Genomic DNA, 21,476 nt, shown 5'->3' on the forward strand with positions numbered 1-21,476 from the left:
TACTTTAAAAGTAGGTGAACTGGATCCGAAGATCAAAGGATCGTCTCTGCATGCGAAAGTATTCCTTTTCAAAGAGCTGTTGGGAAGCGGTGTAGAGAAATCAACCCTGTAAGACGTAAGACGTTCATTGTGAACCGTTTAGCTCTCACTGGGGAAGGACTCCCCATACCCCTGGAAAACGGTGTAAACTGTGCTACAAGAAATCACACAAGGATTATGGAATCTGTTGGGAGCGTGGAGTCAGCTGAACACTAGAGATCGTTTGTCTGAAAGCAAAAAGGATAATCACAGTTCTTAGGAGAGTTATCATTTAAAACAGGCCTTACAAGTTTTTTTCCACTGTTCAATTCTTCACAGCAGGGTAATTCAAGTGTACGCATGTTCACACTACTACAAGCTGCATAAAGGGTAAGGTTTATTAAACAGTTGATGGTCATCACCTATAAAAAGAACTGCTCATATAAACATAAAAAATTACCCCCAGATCCCTTTCTTCTGACCCGTCCTTTTCAGCACTGAGATGCATGCTCTTTCCAGTAACAGACTGGTCCCAAGCCCGGCATCCACTTTACTACAACTTCTGACTCCACAGACCAGGATGGAAAGTGATAATGAAGCACATTAGAAGGGATTTCTAGTGTAGAGGGAACAGCATGTCCTCAGATGGATTAGACAGCTTTCAAGTACAAGCTCATATACTAGAACATAGAAGAGCTTGGTAAGCAAAAAGTATATTGCCTAAATCAGAGAATACTGTTATTTATCATTTCATTCCTTCAGGCAGAGGGTACCAGTTATGAAGTCTGATGCAAACAAAATCAACTGTCTGCAAAGTGAATGTTTGTTCAGGATTTTCCTTTCCACCCATTTACCTGAAAACGGGAAATACACCGAATGAGAAAATAATCCAGTTGTTTTTTTTAAAAAAAAAAAACCAAACCCAATAAAACTGAGTGTTTCATGCTACATCTGTCCCCACTCAATGACCTGTATTTTAATTTATAGCCATTTAAACTTGTTTCCTCAAAATGAGTAGAAGTATGTGGTGACACATCCTATGCTAAGCTTTGTTTCTGCCACTCATTTTCTGTAAGGCATGGGGTATATTATTTTAATTTTCTGCTTAGTTTCCCCCATAATGAATTAGCCCATGGAACTCCCTTAAAGCAACATTGTATTAGCAAAGTTAGACAGTAAAACACAAGGCAGGAATATCCAGAGCTTCCCGAATTAATGCAAATGTTTTTGGAAGCACTACCAAACTTGTAATTTAGCGCTGAACAACAATCTCTGCTCACAGCTGGAGTAAAATCTTGGTGGCAGGAAAAGGGACTGCCAGTGCGCTGCGGTACGCTTCACACCTTCCGTTAAAGCATTGATTTTTACCAGAGGCAGAACTGCAAGGCTGAGCGAGCCACAGGCCTGAGCTAACGCGGCAGTTCCCGACTTGCCCGTAAAGCGCTCTGAACGGAGACCCGTCGTGTGGAGTATCAGGAGAATAATGCTTTGGGCACTAGTGCAGGCATTTGGCCTGCAGTCATCTCAGGCAACAGGTTGCCAAATTTTCTAAAGAGTAAGAAAATACACATTCCATTTTGCGGACAAATCCGTTGTAACGCTGTAATCTTGCATCAGCTTTTACAGAGATAAAACTAGATTCCCAGAAAGCTTAGGACCGTGATGAACTTCAGTTTCTTGCTACGTAACGTTACAGAAAGCAAAATCGACCTGATCACATGCAACTCAAAGTGCTGGTCTTAGTGATATTCTCTTTTTCCAAGTACAGGCTATAGCTTCTTATAACTTTTTTTTTTTTTTTTCACAGAATGTCAAACTATACACTTACTCACTGGTGTAAATAACACACACTGGAAAGAAAAACAAGAGAGAGAAAGAGACACAGCTTGGAAAAAGAACCATCAATTTTCTTTTCAAATGTAGCTGAACAGGAGAGTTGAGAGGGAACAGATTAATGATTAAGAGTGCTAAACGAGGACGTCAGTATAAAGTTATTATCATGTCCAGATGTTGTTTTTGCCTTTGACAGTTGAGTTTTCACTTACATAAATACACATACGCATCTAGTCTTAGGGCACCTACATGCATTTAAAATGCCTGCAATAACTTTAAGAAACAGACTTTTATACATTCTGCACTGCAGTTCACCTACAAAATGAGGAAGATGGTGATGGGGTAAAAAAAAAAAAAAGTTTGTTCAAACATTGAGTACATAATTTACTAACAGTACATAATTAGTACATAATTAGTATTAACCGATGCATTCAACTGTTATTCCAGCAACAAGCTGAAGTAGTTCTCATGCCTACAAATTGTAGTATTGCCCTAAATGATGATTTTAAATCCATGTAAAATTTGGGTATATTAGATGTGTATGACTGATGCCTTTTAATGTGTACTGCATCTTTTAAAAGTTCATTGCTGTTGGAAGCTTATTTTTAAAAATAAGTCACTTAAAAATGGACTTCTTCGCTTGAAAGTACTACGTATATCTGATTACTGTGCAGCCAAGTTGAAATACTCCCTCCATCTTCTATGCCAAAACAGATGGCAAATAATGAGCAAGTTGGAATATTCTCTGCTTATAGTATTTAGCTTGCGGTTAAGGACTTTCCAGCTTTCTGGGTTAGCACCATCTCACTAGAAAACTGCTGTAGACCAAGGAGGACTAGAACAGCTGACATAATTCAGTCTCAAACCAATCTTCCCATGCTTAATAGCTTCTTGTGTCAGCATGTGTCCTAAGCTGAAACATCTCAGATTGAACTTGGCTACAACCTAGGCGTACAGGGATGTGTTTAGCAGATGAGACTGGCAGGAATAGCGGTGCTTAATGCGGTCAGAGGTTCCGAAGGCAGTGGAAGCATTATGGCTGCTGATGCACTGAAGGTAAAAAGGGAAGGTTTTATCTTTTTCTCCCTGGTTCCTCACAGCTCAAACACTTGGATTTTTACTGTGCAGCATGCCACCACTCAAGCCGGAGAGGAGACAAAGTGGCAAGATTTTTTCTTAACATTTCTGCAAGCCTACTGAGATTGCACTATTCCAAAGTAAACAGCTACCCTGTCTTAAGCAATTAAATTCAGCATGTCTACTAATGAAATTGTTATTCTGTGACATATGTACTTACCAATTAATTACGCCTCATTTTAACAAGTGACAGTAGGCTTTCTTTTTCGTTCCACATAAAAAACATCTGTAGTGGTGTAAAAGACAATTGATTTTAGTTTTTTCAGACTAAAATTACACAAAAAGCTTCTTCAAAATTAAAAACAATGGGAGTCATACCTCCTTAAATGTGTTTCAGTAACCTTGGTTATTTCTTTAAAAAAATAATTAACTACTATGTCTCAAGTCAACTCTGTAAATCATGCTGCTTCCTTAAATAGTTTAATATCAGCTCCAGAATATAGAACATACAGTCCTCATTAATTTCAGTTTTCCTTAAATTTTCTTGTTAGAATAGCAGCTATGGGATGTTCAGTTCTCCTCTAGTCAGAGTGCTAACATGGCTTAGGTTAGACTCCAGTCCCCTATTTTCAAAACTCTTCCCTTCAGTTAGCAGACTGATGCAACTTCAGCACAACTAGTTTTGGAGAAACACGACTTGCAGGCACTTCAGAAGAATCTTCATTATCTTGTTTAAAACAAGACATGGGAATAAAATAGAACCACAACTTTGATTTACAAAACATAGCTTTAATTATACAGATTGCTTCAATGAGTTTTCAAATACAGATTTCAAAAAGTCACCAGTGTTTTAATATATGCTTTCTGAAATAACACTTACTGTTGAAATACTTATTGCTAATATGTTAATATTTGTCAAGTTTTACCAAGTGTTAACTATTGAATATTTTTGCTTAAGCGTTCAATAATAATTAACTCATCATTGAAATGCCATCTCTAGACATTCTCTAGTGCATATATGCTTTTGTAGGGATTCAGGCATTACTCTGATTTACAGGTTATGAAAAGCTTAAATATATCTGCTAGACTCAAGTCGGAGCCAAGTTACACGCCTTAAGTTACAGAAAAAAAAGCAGCTAACCTACTGAAGTGGCATAAATAAGAGAGAAGATAATGACTCGATCATAAAAGATAACGAATTTATATACTTAGAGCTTCAGTTTAGTCTTCTCTTGGTCTCAGGAAGAATGTGAAATACCAGAAAGTGAATGATTGCCTGGCCCACAGCATTCTGGTATAATCACAATAATCTGGGGAATTCAAATAGATTGTGAAGAACTTCATGTGGAACAAATTATATTATAGAAGATTCTTTAATGAAATGTCATTTTTGACTCACGGAGTAGATTAAGTACTTTGGAGGGAAGTCTTCAGGGCCAGTCAGGCTCCAAGTGGATTTCTTTATTTTGTTCCCCAATGCATACCTCAAGAGGTAGCATGGTAGTTTTATCGTTACACAAACTGGATTTTGGCTTCTTTGCCGAAATTATCAAAGGCACCAACTTGGAGGTGATTTCTTATCCTATGAAACCTGCTCAGCCACAGCTCCTTTCGAATAAGCCCCACAGCAGTCAGAAAGTGGTTTCTACTGACCCACGTGACAGTGAACAAGTAGTGAAAATCTGGTATTCCATTAATAATCTCCCAGTCACTTGCTACTTTCACAGTGTCATTTTCAAATCAATCTTGCAGTATTTGTAGCTTTCTACACCACTGTAACCTGAATTTGATAAATCAACTCTTCTACAGAGCAGGAATTTCTTTAACTTTGTACAGACTCTAACATGAAATCTAATAGTAGTATATACTTTGAAAACAGGTTCAGATTGGTTTTTAATGTTTTTTTCACTTGTATTTTAGTCCCTTTCAAAACAGAGTGTCACTAATTTGCAATCACCGTAGGACAGCTGACTTCTGTATAATTCTTGTTGCGTCACTTCAGAATATAGAATGTTAGAAAAAAATACAGTTCATCAGATTACAATTAAACAGTTTCATTTTGAAAAGTCACTTTACCTGTATGTTATGGGACAGAAATAAGGCAACTTAGGTTCAAAGTGTTACACAGAAAAATCCAACAATGACCAGAATGCAGTCTTAAAGACCTGGAGGATTAGAGGTGTGGAATTTTTAGAGTTTTACAAAGTAATTTCAGAAGAATCAGAAAGGAATCTGAAATGACGCAGCATAAAAACTGCAAGGACCTCACAGCTAATTTTCATGGTGGAAAGGTTCAGGTTGAAACATGCTGCCTGTTCAAACTTTCTGGGAGAGAATATGGAGGATCTTAGTTTTTAAAAATGCTGTCAGATAAATCACATCACCCACGTGACCCACGCAAAACCGTTGTCTGCTAAAGCTCCAAACACATTAGCACTTAACAGAGGTTTCCAAAGGCCAAAATCAGTCTCTTTAGTCACTAAAAGATGATTCGCTATCAGAACTGTCTTCTGCATTCCCATCATCTCCCCAGGCAGGCACAGGGGCATCTGGGGTCCTGCAGACAACAAAAATGTTGTATGTCGTAAATCCTGGAAGGCAGCTGAGAACACAAGCAACTTAGCATGTAATGCTAATGTCCTTTCACTACAATTGCATGCACTTCACACCCACAACATTTAACACATTAACTGTTTACGGTTTACAAACGCACACCTTATTGGTACTGCTTCACTTAGAACTGAAAGATAAACACTAGAAGCTGTAACTCACTGGACATCAAAATTCTGTAGTCATTGAATGCACACCTTCGAGGTTATCGGAAATAATGACAGATCACTAAGAAGTGTCAAACACTTGTAGAAAGAGCTGAAAGCAGGCAATACTGATTAATTCAATTTTTTTCAATCTTCAGAGGTTCTAGGGCTGAAAGGAACATGCTGTACACCATTATGCAGTGTAAATAGCACATGAAAAAAATAAGACAGGAAATGAACAATATTGTATCCAACTAAAACTGCAGGGATAATTTAGAGAAGCAAAAAAGAATTACTCAGAGTGGAATTTGGCTAGAACACTGGGTTAAATTTGACATGCAAGAGCAGCCATGGGATTTTTATTGACTACAAATGATCGGATCTCTTGTATTTAGTTTTGAAGAGAATATTTAAGATGGATCTTAACATTGTGTCAAAACATTTGCTCAGGGAATCTACTGGGAATGAAGGGGAGAGAAGCAAGCCATCTAAAGACTAACTAACACTACTGACTGAAGATGCTGGCTCTCCCTGGAGCCTCCCTCCTAAGCATCTAATGTGTTTGACAACACAAGCAAAACTGAGCCTGGGAAATTCTGAAACCAAGGTAGAAAATATACACGCAATTATACTTGGGGAAGGGGAAGAATGATCTTCACAGAAACTACCTTCCTGTATCACAGTTAACTGCTCTCTTTGATAAAATATTACGTTTTAAACTAAGCTGACAATCATATTATTTGTCCTGTTGTTATTTATCTTGGGGCCATCCCTGTGTGTCATGCCACAGAATTTCTTTTCCAGCTTTAGTTCTGTTTATTATAATTTCCCTGTTGAAAATCCCTAAGGTACCTTTAAAGTGTTTCTAAACATTTTGGGTGCAAAAATGAGAAGTGCATTAAAGAGCTGTAAGAGAGCGTTCTCCCTCCCCCCTGCACACCTCCAAAATAAATTAAGAAAGTGTTCGCTTTCTCATGCAAATACCACTTCACAATATTATTCCTTGTTGCTGTGGTAATGACAAAACAGAAGAGCCGTGCAAAGACATGTGATCTGGAGAGAGCAGTGCAAAAACTCTCCTCTAGTAGAGAGAGAAAGATGGCAATGAATTCCTTTACTTCACGAGGGCAGGACAAACTCTCCTGGAATTGTAGACAGGCAAGAGAGGAAGGATAAGAAACAAAAACTAAAAATAGATAAATTGGGAGCTTGATAAAATAGGCAGTTTTCAAATTCCATAAAAAGTTGAGAAAAGAGCGATAACAGAAGTGGAAGTAAAACAGCCAAAGGAAGAGAGTGTAAACAACTCCGTATTATTAGAATTAGCATCTCTTCAGCCACAGAAAAACCACTCTCAGTCACTGGCAAGTAGCTGGGGGAGTCTGCAGTAACTGACTGAGCACACAGCAATATGTACATTTTCCTAATTTTCACTGGGACTGAGTAAGCAGGCCTAAGGAACCTGAAGAACCAAGAAATGTGGTGTGAATGGCAAGATAGATATTAAAAAAAGCGCCTACAATATTGAGACAAGAAAGCATGAAGATTAAAAGGTCACCCCTGACTCCTTAAAATATTAAAAAATTATTTCAAATAATACCAATTCTTCAAAGAGGCATCATGCACCTTGCGAAATAATTAACTTTCTTTTAGTTTCTTTTACATTTCTTTCTTATACAGTTTTCTAACCAACAACATTTTAAAGAAAATCTGCCTAAGCATTAGTGTTGCACAGAATCTCTGAAGATGGACTTTGAGACCAAACCCCAACCATATTCTGTGAGCCCCAATCCACAGTAATAACATTTCTGTCTTAACCCAAAACAGACAATCCAAAAGCAGGCACTTTTTTAAAAAAAGCTTTTGAAATTTTAACCTATTATCTTATTTTTATCTACTATAAAAATCCATCCAAACATGAAGAAATAACAGCATTTACAGAAACGTACGGACCAGAAATGCAGATTAAGAAATACAACACATTTAACACACATATAGTAAACCCGGTAAACCCATGTTTGATAACCCTGTCTCAGACTTGCACAGGTTCTTACTTGTGTTCTTTTTCTTATTTCTCATTTGATCAGTAAAAATATCAAATGAGGAATAACTACCTTAGGCTTATTTAGACACCAGGAAGTAGCTGGGAGATAAAGTGACTCAACATACGATGATACTTCAGTTTTCCTACATTTTTATTTATTTCATTAAACAAGTTGCTAGTTTCAGAATAAGTCTTTCCAAAATGTAAGAAGACTTCACTGGAAAGGAGAAGCGGGCTTTCTAATACATTGACAGTTTCTGAAGGGGATGCAAGTGTTTCAGTTTAGTGGCTATAATGTAAAAATGAAAGTTAATATTTTCATCAGTTTAACAAATTCTGTGAAATAGCACAGTAAAACTAAATGACATGTCAAATATAAAACAAGCTTAAAATTCATGCTTAAGGCCAGACAAACAGCTTTGAAAATGAGTATCTATTCTTAGTAGTCTTCACATACGTTAGCTCAATTAACAGTCGCAACTTCAAACTGCTGACTTCAATTTACACTGTCAATGTTGAAGCCAAGTTGTACACTCCATCTACTGCGGGAGTCTGGAAACAACTGTGTTGTCCCTCATGCATCCAGCAAAATAAAATAGAGCTTGTTCTTATTACTCTACAATGATGGCATTTTGCTATTGAAGTGTTGGAAGGAAATATCTGGGAAAAACCTCATACTCTAAACAGTACAGTAAAAATGGCTACTGACGTATTATTTGATTCCTCATTGCTAAATGCACATTGTCAAATGTTACCTTGTCATTGCTATATCCTTTTCCTTGAACTGCACCACCTCTGCTTAGCTTGGAAGAAGCCCTTTCGTTTCTTGTCAAGTCTGAATGGTAAAGTCCTGCAACTTTCTGTTTGGGAGGGTGCAGTACCTACCCATTTATATTCCAGTCTCTCTATTTCCTGGGCCTTGCCTTGGACTAGACAATACTGAAAAGACAGCTCATACTTGAGATTGCATCCCTCCTCCTTTGGTACTGATGGCCCTCTTCAGACCTATAAAATGCTAAAAACGCCTTTCACAGAAGACTTCAAAACCTGTTTTAATGCTGGTAATTTAGATTCACAATACCATAAAAAAAGCTTTTCTAAGCACACTTTTTTCCGAGTTTTTGAAACACATGGTTGCATTCCAGCCCTGCTGAAAGTTACAAATTACTTACTCAAGAAGATCTGGATTTAGCCCTTCAGAAATCATTTTGTTTCGTATTGCCATTACAGGAACACCCTGCGTAAGAAGAAGAATAATGTGAAACTACTGGACACAAACAATTGAACTAAATTCCACAGGTTCTTTTAGGCTACACTTTCATACAAATTTATGCATGTCACTTCTTGAACAAGAGCACGGAATGATAATCTCAGCTGCCATCAGTATGAACCTAGAAGTGAGAAATGCCTGAGATCAAAGGCCCTCTTAATTCTTCTTATATTTATGGCAAAACATCTAGAGAAAGCTGCAGGAAGAAAATCAGGAATGAACAGATATATTTGCAATTCATGCAGACAAAACCATGAAGCTGAAGTTATGTGTATGGATAACATGAAGAAAGCACAAAACAGCACAAAGACAGCAGAGAACAGTTGTGCTAGAAAGATGAAGAAGACTTGGACATGCTGAAGGTATAGCCAAAGAGGGAGGAAAACCAGGAAAGTGCATCTGCTACAGCTATGGAAGGATACCTTAAAGCAGTGCTAAAAATTGGAAAAGTCTTTAAAAAGCATGCAGGAAAAGGCAAACAGGACATGAGAATAGAAGCACAATTTAAAAGTGATTCCTCTGAACACAAGTGCTTGTACAGTCAGGCTTGAATCTTCTATGACTTGTGGACAGATTTTAGCCAACTATGTACGTGTTAAAAAAAAATTCCTTCCTTTCACTGCAAGTCCTTCCACAGCTGCTGCACTTTATTTTATTCAGCAACACCTAAATATCCCCTCATCTTGGATCACATACCCAAGAACACTTTGACCCACGTCGTCTTACGAGATACATTCCAACAAACTGCTCCTATGTTTCCACTAGAGTTGCTCAAAGACAACTTGTTGCTTTGCCATCTCCTGTTGCAAACCATCAGAAACACCACCTGGACCACTGCATGCCAAGACAGGAGGGGAAAAACAAAAAAAAAAAACCAAACCAAACCAAACAAAAAAAAAAACCCCAAACCAACCGAACAAAAAAAGGACACAATTTCTGATTTCCAAGGGACAAAGCTACTGGTGGTCTAGAAAAGTCAGGAGAGGCCTCACAACCTAAGTGAAAAGTTGTGTTGGATTCTTTTGGCACAGGACAAATATGTGTTGTCCAAAGTAAGTAAAATAGTGATAAAATAAAGGGCAGCCATGACTCATGTTCCAGAGAAGCATGTGGTACTAGTAACAGTTGAGTACCTAACCTGGCAAGTGAGAGCTAAGCTAGCTGTCTTACTGTGCTTATCTTGTGCAGTTTCACAATAAGAATCACAATCAAGACTTTTTTTTGAAGATTCTGGAAAAGCACTCAGACAGGGACATAGTTTTAGCAATCTATTAGGCATATTGGCAAAAATGGGACTCAAATAGTTTCAAGGTATTAGCTTGTAATAAAGAATTTCTCAGTAATTCACAACTAATGTACATTACAAAGGGGAAAACATCTAAGTATTTCATGACAGTTTAAAATACTCCCTTATTCTAGATTTGGACACCAGGGACTGTGTGTCTATACACTGTCTCATACTATCTAATGTTTTTTCCCTTGCTTGAGTGCTCTTAGGGTTCCTTTTCCCAGTTCAGAAGTCACTAATGAAGTGTTTACGCATCAATTCAAACCATGTGAAAACCAGACTGAGTCGGATCAGGCAAAGCAGAATTTGTATTTGCTCTCAATGAAAGGGAGCTTGGTATATGAAGTTCTATGAATGGATTGGAAACTGCTATGTTTTTATGTTCACACCTGGAGAAGCGTTTTCTTCCAAAATTGAATGCATCAAAATATGTAAGAAAAAAACCTCTCAGTACGCTCATATATCATAGATTTACAAAACTAATCTTTAAGTTTAATCAAAATATCCTTTAACAGTGCACATTTTTCCTGAAGGAAAACAAATAAGATTGTACCGATATCTGTTTATAATTACAATTACTTCATCTTTCATACTTTCATAAGTTTTAATCTGGAAAATCAGAGCCTAATATTGCTGTCACCCTAAATCTTACTAAAATAAAACAGGCAACTATTTTAAATCTAAACAGTAACTACACTGAGCATACAGGTCCACTGAAATGGCAGAAGTGTACTTTTCTAACATAGGAGCCAATACTAAATTTCCATTGCATTTCTCCCTGCCCAGTTAAGATTTGAAACAATCCAAATCACTGCACATTCATCATACACAGTGTACCCCAGACCCCAGCCCTACTCCCAGCCTGGTCCTGCAGCTCGGGAAGTGTGCAGGTCCTGGAGAAGCCACAGTGCAAGTAGCAAGCTTGTTGCCAAATAGGTTTTGGTTCTCCATAGCGCAGAAAGAGGTCACATACCATCAGTGCTGGCAATTCCTGAAGATCAGTGCGCTCTCCGTGTTTGGTTTTTATTTCAGTCCTTTAAAGCAAGGATCAGTCTATATGAGGCCAGTCAGTATCCTGGCATCTATGCAGTCATCTTTGGTGTTTAGAATCAAGTAAGAGTATCTGTACTTTACACATGAAGTTTATCTGAAATCGTAGACTGCTCCTCTCATACTGTCAATAGAAGTGTTCTGAACATTTATTGTAGCAAATATGATATTGCTTTTGTACGGTTTCCTTGAATATTACTGTTGTATATCTTAAAAAATACTAATTTAGTATGCTCAACTGCACTCCATCGAAATGAGTTTGTTACTATTTCACAGAACAACTATCTTTAGTGTAAAAGAAATACCTGTTCACAGTGCTAATTCTTAAATAATACAAATATTGTAAGCAATAAATAAATGATCAGTTCAAACAAATCTTCAGCTAGAAACTTAATTTGGGCAAATAAATGACACTAACTGAAATACTTGACTGCACAAGAAGACAAGTTGGACAAATACAAACACACACATTAATTTGTAGTACGTTAGTTTGACTTTCCTACCACACTGTTTACAACTGGCAGAGGAGTCACCAGGAACTGCCAGTACAAAGGATAAATGTGGAAAGTGAGATGTCACTCCTCTAGCAGTCACCAAAAAAAAGTCAGAGTAATTAGACCATCCAGCACTTTCATATCCACTTTGAAGTCTGGCATTCAATCAATACACTAACATAGCGTTCTACTCTCTGCTACTACCCCACTGCTAGGTTTTCCAAATGGTAATAAGCCACCCATAAAGTGCCAATTTGTGATTCAAATGAAAAATAAGGTCTGGAACATCATCCAAAGTAACAAGCACACCAATTGTAATAATTGCTCTGAAGAGGGAGTGAAACCATGAAATTGGTTTTAACATAAGCAACATTTTACTAATACTATGACACAGTCATATTTTCCAGAATTACAATAATATTTTAGAGGAAAATTTCCACTGACAGCTTGAAAATAAAGACAGATTTTTTTCCTTTGTTTCCAATCTCATTTTTAATTTTGTGGATGTGGAAAAAAAGCGCTCTTAAAAAATGTCACTAAGAGTCTCTCATTCACTTTTTCACTCCTTCATTAGTTTTCACACATGTAAATATTGAGATTACATTAATTTATTTCCTATTTATCTCTAGAACAGCCCACAGATAAAGAGGTAAAAAAAACTGCATCATGAATAACAGGAAACTGCAGTGGAACCAAGCAGCGAAGCAATTCTTCTATCTCTATTTTGAAGCCTACAGAAATATCAAATACTCCTGCTCTGGACTATACTAGCAAAGCTGCATTTTGTACCCTACAGCAAAACCAAACTGTAATCATGTCTGTGTGTAGGGAATGACACCAATTCTGCCAGAATAACTACACTTCCAGTGGCATCTTCTGTGACTCCAGCTAATGCTACTCTGCATTTCCACATCTTCACACCTTCAATTCACAAGTATATTGGCAGAATTTTGTAGAAAGATCTTGCCTGAAGCTGTCTGAGGGAATATATTACATCAGCTCATTTATTAGAGAAGCTGTGCTAGAAATACTGTGATGTTATCCTAGCTTAAAGATTACTGATGCAATATATATCCTCAGACATTTAATGTTCACTTACAGCTGTGCATGATGTTCCACCTAAAAATAATGGAGCACCCAAAGAATGATAAGAGAACTGACTTACCACTTGTACCATTTTCAGATATCTGGCATATCTTGGATCCTTGGCCACAGTTCTGACATTTTCTGTTACTACCTCCGTTTTCTGTAACCCTTCTTCATGTATATTGTTTTGCTGTACACAAAAAAGGTAACACTTTAATGGTTAGGTATGCAGACCAGAAGCATGGACAGATTTCAATCCATAAAATTTGTAATTTAAGCGTAAAGTGCAACTCTTCTTGTATCAAGATTATTCTGATCTACACTCACAGTATTAGAGATTTCCAAGATGTATGAATACACAAAAACCAGCTCTTTCGTTATCGACTGTTACAAGCGTGACTTTCTACTTTTAGTCACAATTTTAAGTTATTGCACAATAAGTGAAAAAAAAAATTAGCCTATAATAGCCCTGTTAAGTTTATTGTATTTAATGAATAAAACAGAACTAAATTTAAATGCTAACTTTATAAAATATAATTTTTTAAAGGATTATATCTTTATATCTCCCCTAGTGATTCAATGCATTTTTTTCCTCAAAATATTTATTTGATTCCCTGATAAATATTTCATACAGATCATGTAACTTTTAAACTATACTTTTTAGTATAAACCATTAACCTAAAGGATAATATAATGAAAGCAAAGAATACTTGAGAGTAATTAATTAAAAAAAAGAAAAATAACAAGAAGCTATAGTACTATTTAAAGGGCAACAGAAAACTGCATATTTGCTATTAAACTAACCATTTGAAAGTAGCATTGGAAATCTTCTTTCAGGAGTATCTGTCCCTACTGCAGTATCTGAGAGGAGGAACATTTTAAAGAAAACAGCAATAACTGGGAGTCATTCTCTAACATGACTGAAACACGCAATGCTAACTATCCATTCTGTCTCCCATGTTGCTGGCTGCAAGTTAGAGCTACAATCTTTAAGAGGCAGGGCAAGGCAGCAGAGTACTCCAACTATTGCTGCTCCACAGCAACTTCCATCAAATAAGAGAATGAACAGAGATTGGAATTGGAGATTCCAAGAAAAGAAACTGTAAGAGGAAACTGAGGAAAGAACTCCATCTACAAATCAGCCAGAAAGCCTCACTTAGTGAAGTGGTGATCACAGGATTTAAGTTTTGGTTAAAAAAACAACCAAACACACACACACAAAACCAAACCCAGCAAAAAATTAATTGCAGGGATAGGATCTTAATGTTGATCACTTATAATATCCTGGCATTTTCTGGACATAGATGATAATATGTAGAAAACATTCACTGTAATAACCTCTTTAAAATAAAGTATGCTAGAAAGTCCAATTTGAGCTGAAAGCTCACATTATAAGGGAAGTAGAAAAGAGTTGGAATCATGTGATTCAAACTGTTACTTTCGTTCATGACCTTCCCAGTCCCCTGATGTAATTAATGTTCATATTTTAGTGTGATTGAAGAAGAAGAAGGAGGCATTTACCATTAGATTTAAGTTAGTTCTAATTATTTAAGCCACATATTCAAGGCTATACCCTTTTTTGTTTTAAGTCACTCATTAAAACAATTTAATTAGTGAAAAATGCAGGTTTAGGTCTTTTCAGCTGACTGCTCTCTTCCAGTAGACTTGCTGCTTCCATCTGTTTCAAATGAGACTAGAAACTTGAGAGAGGTATATTCCTTCAATGTGTTAGTTATGCTTCATTACTTACTCCAGATTGAGGTGACACAGCTGTCTGTTGATCCGTAGTAGCTTGTGCCACAGGACCATTTGTAACACTGTTCATATTTGCACTGGACACTTCAAATTTCACATCTTCTAGGCCAGGAATAGAGGATAACTGAATGTACAAAACATCATCAAACAAGCAATAAGCATATTGTAAGTCTAGGTGTACAATAAAATCTGCAGTATGCTGCTTACCACATATTCCCCAGGTAGGCTTCACATTAGTAAAATTGTAACTTTTTATCACTAGTTTTGGTATTTTGATTGGCAAAAAAGAAAATTTTTCTATTCAGGTGGCTTCTACAACAAAAACCCCAAAACACACCATTGGAGCTTTCACTGTTAACACAGGGTTGCAGCGCAGGAAAGGCTTCCACACCTTCCCAGTATTTTGCTACTGCACTTATCAACCACACAAGAGCCGTGCCACCTTCTCTGCTACTTCCTCTACAGTGAAAGAAATCATGGCAAGAACAGCTCGCTTACCTAACAGATGGATGACTGGTTACAGATTTTGCAATTTTCTACACCTTTCACTCTTTTTCAAGGAAATGCTGAGAGTGGATATTAAATACACCACGTATTTATTTGAAGGAAATTCTATTTAACTTGATTATGAAGAATTCTGCAAAAATTATCAATACTGATAATTTCTAAATATTTTGAAATAAATAAGAGTTAGTAAGCACTCTTTGTATTACTACAGTATTTTTTTCACAAAGATCTTAATGAATGGTTGTAAAATGTCCTACCCCTGCTCCCTGAAAAGCTAACCAAAATTGCTTCCGTCATTACTGAAAGAAGGATCAGTTAAAACCTTACAGTGGATGGGGTTTCGGTTTGGTTTTTTTTTTTCCTTTCTTTTAGCAAATTAAATGATAATACATGACTATAGATTATATTACTTTATCATTTTAGCTAAAGAAGATACATCAGACACATTTGTGTCAGCTTAGATCCAATTCAGGTCACATTTCAATATCAAAAGGTTTACAAGGCATCTATCTAGCTACTTATACCAGCTGAAATCCTTACAGTCCGGTAACACTTACAAAGGTACTTTAGCTTTACAAAGGGGGCAAACATTTCTTATTAGAGTTTGCATGGCAAATGCAATTTCGTACTGCAACCCTGCAACACAAGTGGCATATTTTATCAGGAAACTTCCCTCCATTTTCTTAAAACCAAACATTGCAATAAAACCAACAGAAGTAAGCTGCCATGTAGTCCAGTTGCCCTTTCAAGAGTCAAGTGCTCCTTCCCTGTTCATTATGCTTAACAGAGACAAAACCAACATTTCCACTGTGTGCTGTTGGTTCCTTTCTTCCATATCAACTACGTGTTCAAATGTTACACAATGTAAGTGGCAAGGCACGCAAAGAGAGAATTTGCCGTGTGAGCATTTCATATTAGCGCCTTCAAATCATTATGAAAACTTATTTGCTCAATTCAGACTATGAAAAGGAATCTAGTTCATGTGACCTAAGAGCCTGTCACTGTCAGAAGACAAAGTCTGTACACATACAAACCTTTGCATCCAAAATATTGAGTGTTGTTTCAATTTGTTGGATACGTAGAGAGAGCGCTGACAATTTCTAGAATAGAAAACAATTAGGACGTGAAAACACTCCCCTAGGCCACTTACACATATAAAACAGTTCACGTCTAGCTAAACGAAATCACTTTTGTCTTCTAGCTGCTGAAGGCATAGTAGCGTGTAAATGAGATGATAACATTATGAAGTAAATGAAGCAATGACATCCCTTTTTAGTGCAGTAGCTATAGTGGTTCAAATTTTAAATAATTTCATAGAAACGAAGACAGACTATGTACAAAAGAAAGCCAAAATAAATAGGGTATTACTTTGAGCAACTGGAGAATAACGGCAGACATATTGCACTCTCGCAGTTACCAAAACATCTTCCTTCAAAGTTTTTTCCTAATGTGGAAGATGAAAAGATGTGATGCGTGTGCTTGTAACTGAGGAAATACAAAGTAGAAAAATCTGGTAAAGAATACAGCAGGTGACTGAAAGTCCTATATAGCCAAATGCACAGTGAATGAGAACTAACCAGAAGCTTTATATGCTCCAGGTGCACCTCAATCAAATTTTGACACTTTTTTTAAAAAATACAACTTAAGATTTTCTAAAGTACTCTATAAGAACTGTCACTCTTTTAACTAATCACTACCATACTCCACCAGACCTGTCCAAGTGAAGTTGGCTAGCATGCTGGCTGGCAGATATGTACCACTCTGACAGCTTTCTGGCACGTTGGCAAGATTCTGCCTGGCTCTGAAGCAGAACTTTAACACCCTAAGAAAATGGCAGTTCTGCCAATATGCTAGAAAAAGTAAAAAGAGACTGACAGGAGTTAGTCTTTTTGGATAGTGCACTGACTTGTTTACAGATGGTTCTTTGTTCACGAAGAGGAGGTAGTTCCTACTGAAAGGAACTATGTGCCCTACATGTAGCTGGGGAAAGGGGATGAAAGATGTACAGAAGACAGTTACATAACTTTACGGGTCAGTTTGACTAGACAAGAGCCAAGAAATTTAGAGTTAAGGAAGGTATCAGCCCTAATTTTGAATTTCTTGGCTTCTATTGATTTAGACTGGGACCTCTCGCATTAAAAACACTTCTGTACTTCATAAATACAAAAAAATTTTCAAGGACTTTATAAAGTCACTTGGGTAACAATATGCTTAGGTTAACTACTAACTGTTTTATTAACTATACTTCTCAGTATTGCTGTGTGCTCAAGATGGCTTTAAATGTATGTGTTCTGATTTCCATAGTGCCTATGTAAGAGGTAATAGTGAGACCATGTGACACCTGAGTTTTGGACAACTGACAACAGCATCACCAGGCAGTTACACTGTCCCACGTATCAAGTTACAATAAGTTTAAAAATGTAGAAAAAAAAAATACTTTTTTTCCTCTGGAGCTCCATATGTTTATGTGGTAGCCAAATTTTATACTTGTCATGGGTCTGGCTCTAAACTTTACTAACAAATAACAGAATTTCTCAGATTACATGGCTTAGTCTAATTGGATTTGACTGCTGCCCTAGCCTTGTTGGCTAGGGCTATAGAGTAGTCTTTGTTGAATAAACTAGCAAACGCTTACAAAAAAACCACTAATGACAAAAAGGTTAAGCTCAAAGCCACATTAGAGAACACCCTTTCTACAAAGGAGGAAGCATTCTTGTCCTGTTCAGTGGACAATTCTAGTCCTGTCAGTCTGGTATATTTCCATTGAGGCTAAAAAGTTGTTAATGCTAAATATTTTTATTTTTCTCTTTTTCACAAGACACTAAAATTAACTGCTTCATATTCCATACTAATCACTTGCTAAAAATGTCTTTTTTTCCACATCAAAATTATTTATATTCAGAGCTTAGGGTATCACCCTTTTAAATTAAAGGTGGTAAAACCTGAAAGCAAGTTTTGATGCAATATCCTAGGACACAGATCAGAGGAATACTGACTGTCAAAATGGATTCAGCACCATAGGAATATGGCATCCTTCTTCCAAAACAAGATGATATCCACAGATGGGGCTGCTCAGAACAAATTCCATGTATCAAAAAGTTCAAAGACTGTGCCAAATGCAAAAGTTTAAGTAAACAGGATTAAGTGTGGTATAATCAGTAGTTCACGTGGATATCTTGGGGGGGAAAACAATCTGTCTTAAGTACTTCCCCAAGAGAAACACTGAACAGAAAGCAGACTAAAATTTTTGGTTTAAGCTACCAGTATTACTGCATCAAAAATACTGAAGTGAATGGTTCTTATTTCTAAGATTTTTTTCATTGTATAAATTGACAGCTAGGAAAATAATAAACCTACCTCTTCACAAACAGTAGAAAAGCGGTTGAGAAACTGCACTGTGTGAACGACAAACTGGTTTAGAAATGCTACAGTTCTTTTCTGCTGAATAGCAGGAACCTGCATTAAATAATATAAGAAAATTAGATTATACATAGATGTCAATTCTCACATTTGGATTCAAAGCCCTGTTAAAAATGCAAATGTTTTAGAAGAAATTATTTTAGAAATCTGCCTTAAGCGTGCTTGCTATGAATACATATATATACAAACAATTTTTTAATATATATACGTATACATGTATACAAATCCTTTTTCACTAAAAATCTACTTTTCTACATGACAGTTGAAAAGTTGCAGGATACACCAAAAAGGCAACAAGATCCACATAAATGAAGGACTGTTATCTTATTTAAGAAAACACTTTTAGATGAAATTGTGAACATTCCTGAAAAACAGTGTTAATTTTTTTTAAAAAACAGAGAGGAAATCAGAATCTTTCCTTCTGAAGGTTAAGAAAGAAAATAAAACTTGGTCATCCATACAAATACTCAGTTACAATCAACACCATAATCAAAAATAGAGAGTAGTGAAACTGCTGTCTCAGTCTTTAGTAGCTACCTGTACCTTTTCTTATTGGCAAGTCCAGACTATCCTAAAATTACATTTTAGTGACACTCCTCCAGATCAGATCCAATGCACATATACTTTTCAGACTAAAAGGTAGAATGTTATGTTTGTCAAAAAACCCCCCCGGTGCTCGTAACGTAACAGGCACCTGGAATTTTTATTTAAATCGTTGTACAAGACTGGAATCAGGAACATTCACAGAAATGTTTATATATAATTTTATAGTGCCTCAGGGTTAATTACCTTGGACAGTTGTTTAAGTCTTAAACTTCACACAGGAAATTACTCTATGGAATTGTAATTGGTTAAAGTGAAGGATTTACAAGGAAAAATACTTGCAGCCAAGCTTCAGCTGCACTGAACAATGGTTTGTGACTATAGTGACTCTCTGGTCTTCACCTCTTCTTTGGTCTTCCGTTTGTCAGCGTAGCCATTCACTACACTTTGCAAAGCCTGATTTTTTGCGAGATCGTTGTTGCTACTACCTCAAGTTTTCAGTCTGTGCAGCCACATGGCAGGGTTTGCTGAAGTTTGATTCTGTAGTTCCAAAACTGTCAAACAGTGCTTACGACCCAATCAGAAGTTTATGGGGTAGCACAAAGGATGGAAGGATCATTGGGGCAATTGGAACTGTCCTGTCTTTATGCTCTATAGTTGAGAAACAAAGCTAAAAAATTGTTGTTGCATCGTTAAAAGACATGAATAAGCAGCTTTGCATGGGATTTGCCTCACAGTTCTAAGACTGAAATAGCTTAGCCTTTAAATACAACAAGTTCTATCACAGAACTTGTCACAAAACGGCTTTGGAAAACGTTAATACCGCACTCCCGGAGAGGCAGCTGAAGACAAGACGAACCGCCTCGTCCTCCTGCGACCCCGCTGCGGGAACTCGGCCGCTGGCCCGAAGGCGGCGGGCGCTGGCGGGGCGGCACCGCCGCGGCACCCCGGGCACACCACCCCGGCAGCAGCTCTCCCGGCCCGCGGCAGCAGCCGGATGGCCGGGGGGGCGCCCGGCGAGGCCGCGGCCGGGCCGGGAAGCGGAGCGAGGCGGGGGCAGACGGGGCTCCCCCAGCACCAGGGCCAGCGCAGCCGCCGCCGGGGGAGGAAGCGGGAGAGCTCCGGACCCCCGGGCGACCGCAGCCCGTACCTTGGTAAGGTCAATGCCGGAGCCCACAATGGGCAGCCCGTCCGCGTCCATCCCCGGGGGCCGAGGCGGCGGGACGGAGCGCAGCCGCGCAGCCCCGCACCCGCCAGCCGCCGCCCGCCGCACCCCGGAAGCCCCCGGCGCTCCGTACCCAACCTCCTCACCTCGGCCCGGAAGCAAAACCTCCGCGCCCCCGGTCTGCGCATGCGCAGCCTCCTCTCCCGACGCAATGCACCATGGGAAGCGTAGTCGGGGGGAGGGTGGGGCCGGCGCCTTGCGGAGCATTTGCCGCCGCACCTCCTGCGGCCTCTGCCCGGCTCTTCGTAACCTGCCTCTGCGGCAGGGCAACGCGCAGCCCAAGCCGTCGTGGCCAGATGCTCCTGAAGTATAAATGCACTGCTATTCCCCAGACTTGCGTGGTTTGTCCTGTAAATCCTCCCTGCCGCGGCGGGCCCCGGCCTTGTCCTGCTCCGGGTGCGCAGGTGGGGACACTGCTCCGCAGCCCCAGGGCGAGGCACTACCCGGCGAGGCCCTGGGTAGGGCGGGCTGTGAAGATAAAGCGTCTCCCCCGGCGGTCAAACATGGAAGAAATAGTGAGAAAAGCCAGTGAAGAAACTGCTTCTGTGCTCGTATGCGTCCTTTGGGTGGTGAAGGGCCACACTTCGAAAATGGGGAATAAAAAGAACGAGCACTGAATGAGCCTGGGATCTTCTGAAAAAGACAAAAGCATGGCTGTCATCGTGGTACAAAAGACTGCTGTACCTTAATGCTTATGCAGAAGGACATAAGGGGGTATGGCAACCATAGCTGTGGCCTCTCTAACGTTTTTGTTTTGTTCAGCAGTACCTATCCCTGCTTTCACATCATCCTCAAGCTTGGGGTGTAAGTAGGTCTATTCTGTTTCAGCCAAGGAACCGCAGAGGCACCAGGCTCCAAGGAAATGGGGACTAGCCCATAGGTTTCCAGAGGTTCCTCTGGAAGAATTCCCTAACTGTAAAATAACCAACCTGGTTTTTTTATCTTGGAGTGGTTACTCGTATTATTTTTCTCTACAACAGATTTACAGGACTGATCAGACCATTTAGAAGTGGGGTCCTGATACAAAGATGGGTTGAACCACTCTAATGGGTTGCATCATCAGAAAGGGTTTCCCATCTCTCTCACTCCCCACTGACTGCTACATGCACT

At 38.5% G+C, this 21,476-nt stretch overlaps 1 protein-coding gene across 4 annotated transcripts; it reads right to left on the bottom strand.

Moving 5' to 3' along the window:
• Positions 1 to 3,718: 3,718 nt before the first annotated feature.
• WASHC3 (WASH complex subunit 3) lies at positions 3,719 to 20,523 on the bottom strand. 4 transcript variants are annotated; one of them, XM_082311025.1, is made up of 8 exons: positions 19,388 to 20,282; positions 18,536 to 18,634; positions 16,547 to 16,663; positions 16,213 to 16,278; positions 14,667 to 14,795; positions 12,996 to 13,106; positions 8,901 to 8,965; positions 3,719 to 5,485 (listed from the first exon to the last, which is right to left on the bottom strand). In XM_082311025.1, exons 3-8 carry the CDS (start codon positions 16,574 to 16,576, stop codon positions 5,401 to 5,403), a joined length of 486 nt encoding a protein of 161 aa, XP_082167151.1. In that variant the 5' UTR covers positions 16,577 to 16,663; positions 18,536 to 18,634; positions 19,388 to 20,282; the 3' UTR covers positions 3,719 to 5,400. The 4 variants fall into 4 exon arrangements, with proteins under 4 accessions (XP_082167151.1, XP_082167150.1, XP_082167149.1 ...); XM_082311024.1 differs by lacking the exons at positions 16,547 to 16,663; positions 19,388 to 20,282 and adding an exon at positions 20,453 to 20,523; XM_082311023.1 differs by lacking the exons at positions 16,547 to 16,663; positions 19,388 to 20,282 and adding an exon at positions 20,292 to 20,416.
• Positions 20,524 to 21,476: the final 953 nt, after the last annotated feature.

Source organism: Platalea leucorodia (genome assembly GCF_965183815.1).
Source record: "Platalea leucorodia genome assembly, chromosome: 4".
Classification (NCBI taxonomy): Eukaryota; Metazoa; Chordata; class Aves; order Pelecaniformes; family Threskiornithidae; genus Platalea; species Platalea leucorodia.

Bases quoted from the DNA above. Each gene is read 5' to 3' on its own strand.
- WASHC3 (XM_082311023.1), bottom strand. From the start codon at position 20,342: ATGGACGCGGACGGGCTGCCCATTGTGGGCTCCGGCATTGACCTTACC. The intron at 8,966-12,995 runs GTAAGTCAGTTC...CTTCTTACGCAG, and splicing joins ATCTGAAAATGGTACAAGTG to GGTGTTCCTGTAATGGCAAT. The intron at 5,486-8,900 runs GTAAGTAATTTG...TGTTGTCTGCAG, and splicing joins CTAAATCCAGATCTTCTTGA to GACCCCAGATGCCCCTGTGC.